A 5,905-nucleotide genomic window follows, 5' to 3' on the forward strand; every position below is an offset into this window, starting at 1 on the left:
TGTAGACCAGGCTGGCCTCGAACTCAGAAATCCACNTGCCTCTGCCTCCTGAGTGCTGGGATTAAAGGCGTGCGCCACTACGCCCGGCTGGACCAAAGGTTTATAAGCTCAAAAATATATAAATTAAAAAGTAGTTTTAGCCAGGCAGTGGTGTTGCATGCCTTTAATTCCAGCACTTGGGAAGCAGAGACAGGATTTCTGAGTTTAAGACCAACCTGGTCTACAGAATGAGCTCCAGGACAGACAGGACTGCACAGAGAAACCCTGTCTCAGAAAACCAAAAAACAAACAAACAAACAAACAACACAAAAAAAAAACCCCACCACCAACAAAAAAAGGTGTTTAGAGAAAGTCATTCCTTTTGTTAAGTTTTGGCATGAGAACTACACATGGGAAATAATTTGTTCATGTTTTTGGAACATTTGAAGTAACAAATGACCTCTTCTTTGAAGGTTGAGTTGAAGTGCCATCAGGACATAATTATGTTTTCTACTGAGGGATTGTTCTTAGACACTATTGTTCTAGACATAGTTATTGGGTTAATGAGATTTCCTGTCAGTCTTTAACACTAACATTTTTAATTACATTTATTTATTTATGTGTATGTTGGGGCATAGGGGTGTGCATGGATGCTATCTATGCACTGAGAGCAACTTGTGAGAGCTGGTTCTCTTCCTCCACTTGTGGGTTCCAGCGATTGAACTCAGGTCCTTTTACCTCACCCTTTATCCCTTTTTGAATTAGTTTGAATAATTTGCATTTCCATAGAAATCGTTCACATCCACCAGAATTTAAACCCACAAAATAAAATAGAAGTTGTAAACAGTCTTAAGGTTCTGGGAGAGAACATTTTCCTCTAGGTGTAGGTTCTCTTCTCTATTTTCATTCAAACCACTGGGTAATTGGATCTCCACCCCTGCCCCAGCTTCATTCCACAAGGTAGTGACTTCTTTCCTTTCAAATACTTGAATTATCCTTACTAATTCCTTTTCAAGTATGTTGAGCCTAACATTCAATGACATATATATATATATATATATATATATATATATATATATATATATATATACACTCTTTCCTGGTTCATAAGAAAAGAAGGTAAAAAAAAGTTTCAAATGATACAGGCTCCCTCTATCCACTTTTTCTTATGTTACAGATAGAACTCAGAATCGCGTGCATCCTAGGTGAATGCTCTATCACTGGGCAGCAAGAAGCCCATAAAAAGAATTTTCTTTAAATAGTAAGGAAGCTACCGTTATCTTTTGATGTTTGACACTGTCAGGTTGTTCTTCTGGACACGCCTGCCTGTGCACACAAGCAGAGGAGATGGGCGAAGCTTCTAAGATCTCCCTCTCTAAGTAAGACTGTGGGAAGAGCAGGAATTGTACTTTGGAGACTCACCAGGGCTTCAGGATCGCTCAGTGGTCAGAGAACTAGCAGACCGCTGAAGAGGCCGGTGTGGTCCCAAGCCCTGACCTTAGTACAGAATTTCTGTGTCACGGAATAGGTTCGTTCTCAGATCTCATCCCTTCCCTCACCCCCACTGCAGGACACCTCCGGGAGCTCTCTGGTTTGCCAGATGAACAAAACCTGGGTCCAGATGGGCGTGGTGAGCTGGAACTTTGGCTGTGGCCGTCGCCAATTCCCAAGCATCTACACCAGCACCTCCCACTTCACCCAGTGGATCAAGAGACACATTGGCGACCTGAAGTTTGCCAGCATGGCTGTCCCCTCCTTCCTGAGCCCATTCATCCTCACTGGTTACATTCTGCTGGTATCCTTGGGCTCCCTGTGGCTCTTGTGAGCTGTGTTTCTATAACAGCCACTCCCAGAGGCTACTTCTCCTTCCTCTCTGCTCCACCCTCAGAAGATGTGGACACCGGAGGCCGAACAGGACTTCAGGACAGAGGGACTTGGGGAAGGGTCCTTGACCCACTGTGGGTTTTGTTCCCCAGTTGTTCAATGAAGATGCTCTTGAACCTTTTGAGCCATCTGAAGTTATCATGTTCTTGACTTTGACCGAAACCTTTTAGAACACCTCCCTCATAAAACTTGGCTGTTTCTCAAGCTGCACCTTCTCTGATGCTCTTACTCCACGTCTGTCGGAGGTGCGTTGTGGGATCCTGGAGGTGGTTCCCTTGTTTCCCTTAGAATTTCCTCTTTCTTTTAAAAAAAAGAAAAAATCACATTTATGTGTGTGCATGGGCACATGAGTGGGGATGCCCATAGAGGCAGGAGTGGCATATTTCCCCTAGAGCTGGAGTTGCAAGTGGTTATGGGCCATCAGGTGTGGCTACTGGGAGTCAAACTCAGGTCTTCTGAAAGAGCAGCACACACTCTTAACCACGGGCACAGCTATCCAGCCTGTAGCTTTCACGCTTGCTGACTGGGACATGATGTCCCTGCTCCGTGAACCTAGCAGTTCAGTGGCTCCAATATTCCCTGTGTCTTCCTGTAAGAGCTAACTTCTTTCTAGGAGACTCCCCAAGGTCAGATGAGAGACTTGACTCTACTGGCTGTGTTCTGCTGCCTTCCAATCTCTGCCAGTCCCTAACTTTCCCCTGAGGGGTCTCCTGATCCTAGTCAGTTCCTCCTCTGTCGCTGGCAGGGGTGGGTGATATAAGTCCCTGCTTGGAGATTGTGAAGTGACAGTATCCGGAGCTCCTGGTGTGCTTCAGTGCGCCATCAGTGACCTCGGGTCTGCTGGCTGAGAGCGACAGTTCCCCTTCCCCCACCTGGAGGCAGGAATGTGGCAGCAGTGTTTGCTTTCGTTCCCAGGGATAGGAACACGAAATTGCTCAGGTGTTTCTCCCAAGAACCAAGACCTTGATAAGAACAGACTTCGTTTATTAGGCTAAAAATTTCCAATCCCTTGTACCAAGGCTCCCAGGAGTAGTGCGCATTACTTTTTAAATGTATTAACTATATTGCTGAGTCATTAACATGTTCCTCAAAAGCCCAAACACAGTAAACTTCTATTCTCACCGTTGGCCGATGGACACTGTCACTTCTCTCTTATGGCCCCCTAGTCTGAGTAAGTGTCTCTAGAGAGCACATTGCTTCAAATATTGCAGCCTTTAAAAATCGTCATTGAAGCCAAGCTTGGCGGCTCATACCGATCATCCCCGCACTTGGTAGAATTGCCGTGAGTTCGAGACCAGCCTGGGCTACATAGTGAGACCCTAATGAACACATTACTTTGCTTTATCAGTGCCCTGAGACAATGGCCTGCGCTATTAGCATTCAAGAAGGAAGGTATGGATGCCGGCAGAGGGGGGTAAGGGTATAGACACATCGGGGTTGGCCTTCCTCTCGCTGCTGCGGCTGCTGGTGGAGGCAGCACGGAAGCTTAGAAATGAGCTGAGGCGAGGCAAAGGGACCCAGAGAAGGGGCCCACAAGTCTGAGGAAAGGCACAAGGCCGTCTCTCCTTGCGCGCCTTTGGCGGGAGCGCCCCAGCGAATGGCATCTAGGGGGCGCCACGCAGGCTGGGCACCAGAGCACCATGAGGCGCCCGATGGAGGGCGCCATTGTGGAGGAGCCTAGCAGCGCAATGGAGCCCTGGAGCGGGGCAGGGGTCCGTGGGCAGGGCCCTCAGGGTCCCCGAGTGCCTGGGGCTGCCCGCACCCGCGCCCGCGCCCGCGCCCGCGCCCGTCTCCTGCTGTTGCTGCTGCTGCTGCTGCTCCTGCCTCGACGGCCGGCAGGTGAGCGCATCCGCCCCCGCCGCCCTCCCCGGCACGCCCACCCGCCGCCGCCTCTCACCCGCTCGGGACCTTCCGCAGGCTTCTTGGCCGCAGGAGCATCTCCGGGGACGCAGCCCACCACCGTCCCGACCGGCCCTGGAGTCTCCTGTGCCTCCAGAGGCATCTGTCCCTCAGGCAGGCTTCGCCTTCCTCGGCAAGCCCTGACTTCTGAGACCACGACGACCCTACCGAACACACAGACCACGGCTCCACCGAAAACGGTGGGGACTCCGGGCGTGATGGACACTTCTGGGTCCGTTCCTAAGACGGTCCCTTCCAGAGACCTCCCCTGTGAGTACTGGCAGGAGAGGTCAGGGAGTTCTTACGGATTTTTTTGACCTCTGAGGTCAAAGGGTCGAGGTATCAAGGACCCAAAGGAATAATAGACAGAAGGGAAAACAGAAGGGAACATCCCTGTCCAAGTGTTTACTGAGCGTGCGGGGTGGGCCAGGCCTTGGGCTTGCCTCCTTTGCTTACTGGCCTTCCATCCTGGTGATGGGGACAGGCTGAGGAAAGTCAAAGCTCGTGCTGGGAAATGCTGAGTTTTGGGGTGTTGTCCTGGTACCCAGAGCTGGCTGCTGGCCAGATGCCTCTCTGGCCGCTGCAGGCCCTCCTTTGACCTGGCTTGCCCCTGTCTCAGGTTCCCATCCCGAAACCCACAGCGAAACTCCAAGAGGCCCGTGTGAGACTTCTTGTGGGGTCTGCAGGGCACACCTGGTGTTTTAATTTTCTTGCTGTTTGGTGTGATAGAGCCACTTGGGGGTGGGGGCTTTATTTTGCTTACGTTTCCAGGTCACAGTCCATCACTGAGGAAAGCCAGGGCGAGAACCAGGAGCAAAAACTATGGAGGAGGGCTGCTTCCTGTCACGCTCACTCACAGGACCATGCTTAGCTTGGTCTCTTATATTGCTCAGGCCCACCTGCCTAGGGATGGTGCCACTCCACAGAGGGCTGTGCCATCCAGCATCAATTAATAATCAAGGCAACCCTCACTCCCGCCCCCAACGAATTACCCATAGACCAATCTCATTTAGACAATTTATCACTGTAGGCTTTTCTTTCAGATGTGTCAAACCGGCAATTAAACTTAATCATTATACTTTCACGTAAACAATGGTCTGTGGTAAGACCCACGTAAGAGATAGTTATCCTAGAATTCAATGCAGCCACTTTAACTGCCTCAGAAAGTCTAGCAGGGTACATTAAGGTACTGTGTGTGGAACATGCTGATAGTCCCTTGGCTGAGTATCTTTTTAAAATGCTGTGGTGGGCTGGGGAGATAGTCACTCAATGGGTAAAAGAGCTCATACCATGCAAACAGGAGGGCCTGAGTTCAAAACCACAAGGCCTATGAGTGGGTGTGGCCCCATGCTCCAGTAACCCAGCACTTTGGGGACAGGCTTAGGGAAATGGGGAGCAGGGACAGGAGAGTGCAGGAACCCCACCCAGCATCCTGCTGAGAAAGCTGCCAGTCTAGCTTCTGGTTCAGTGAGAGATGCTGTATCAAGAGACTAACATGCCAGGCAGTGGTGGCACACGCCTTTAATCCCAGCACTGGGGAGGCAGAGGCAGGCGGATTTCTGAGTTCGAGGCCAGCCTGGTCTACGGAGTGAGTTCCAGGACAGCCAGGGCTACACAGAGAAACCCTGCTTCAAAAAAACCAAAGAGAGAGAGAGAGAGAGAGAGAGAGACAGACAGACAGACAGACAGACAGACAGACTAAAAAAATCCTCCTCTGGCCTCCATGTGCACACAGGAGATGTGTCCACCCCTCCACACATGAATAACACCAGGCTCGAGTCCCACCCAGCACTACAAATGAACAGATAAGTACATACGTAAACATGCCAGCCATGGCCCATTTACTTAGTTTCACAATCCACTGATTTGTTTAGGACATACTTAAGTGGAAATAACTGGGCAGCTAGATACGGTTATCTTCCGTTTCCTTCATTTTTATGCACTTAGCGCTCTGACTGCATGCATGACTGTACTACCTCTGTGACTGGTACCTCTACAAGCCAGAAGAGGATACCGTATTCTCCAAAACTGGAGCTATGTACGGTTGGGAGCCACCAGGTGCATGCTGGGAACCCAACTCCTCTGCTTATGCTTGGGAGAGCACCCAGTGCTTTGCTTTGCTTCTCTCTCTCTCTCTCTCTCT

General features: G+C 50.2%; 2 protein-coding genes across 2 annotated transcripts in view; both read left to right on the top strand.

Moving 5' to 3' along the window:
- The window catches only part of Prss46p, a 10,430-nt gene extending 8,359 nt beyond the window's left edge, over positions 1-2,071 (top strand). Inside the window, exon 5 of the mRNA XM_021208069.1 lies at positions 1,550-2,071. Within this exon, the coding sequence (XP_021063728.1) occupies positions 1,550-1,804 (255 nt within the window). The 3' untranslated portion in view covers positions 1,805-2,071. The remainder of the gene's footprint in view (positions 1-1,549) is intronic.
- A 1,462-nt stretch (positions 2,072-3,533) lies between these two features.
- Positions 3,534-5,905, top strand: part of Prss50 (serine protease 50) — a 6,512-nt gene continuing 4,140 nt past the window's right edge. The window contains exon 1 of the mRNA XM_021208015.1: positions 3,534-4,032. Coding sequence (XP_021063674.1) covers positions 3,552-4,032 — 481 coding nt within the window. The 5' untranslated portion in view covers positions 3,534-3,551. The remainder of the gene's footprint in view (positions 4,033-5,905) is intronic.

This window comes from Mus pahari, chromosome 10 (assembly GCF_900095145.1).
Source record: "Mus pahari chromosome 10, PAHARI_EIJ_v1.1, whole genome shotgun sequence".
In the NCBI taxonomy this organism is placed as follows: Eukaryota; Metazoa; Chordata; class Mammalia; order Rodentia; family Muridae; genus Mus; species Mus pahari.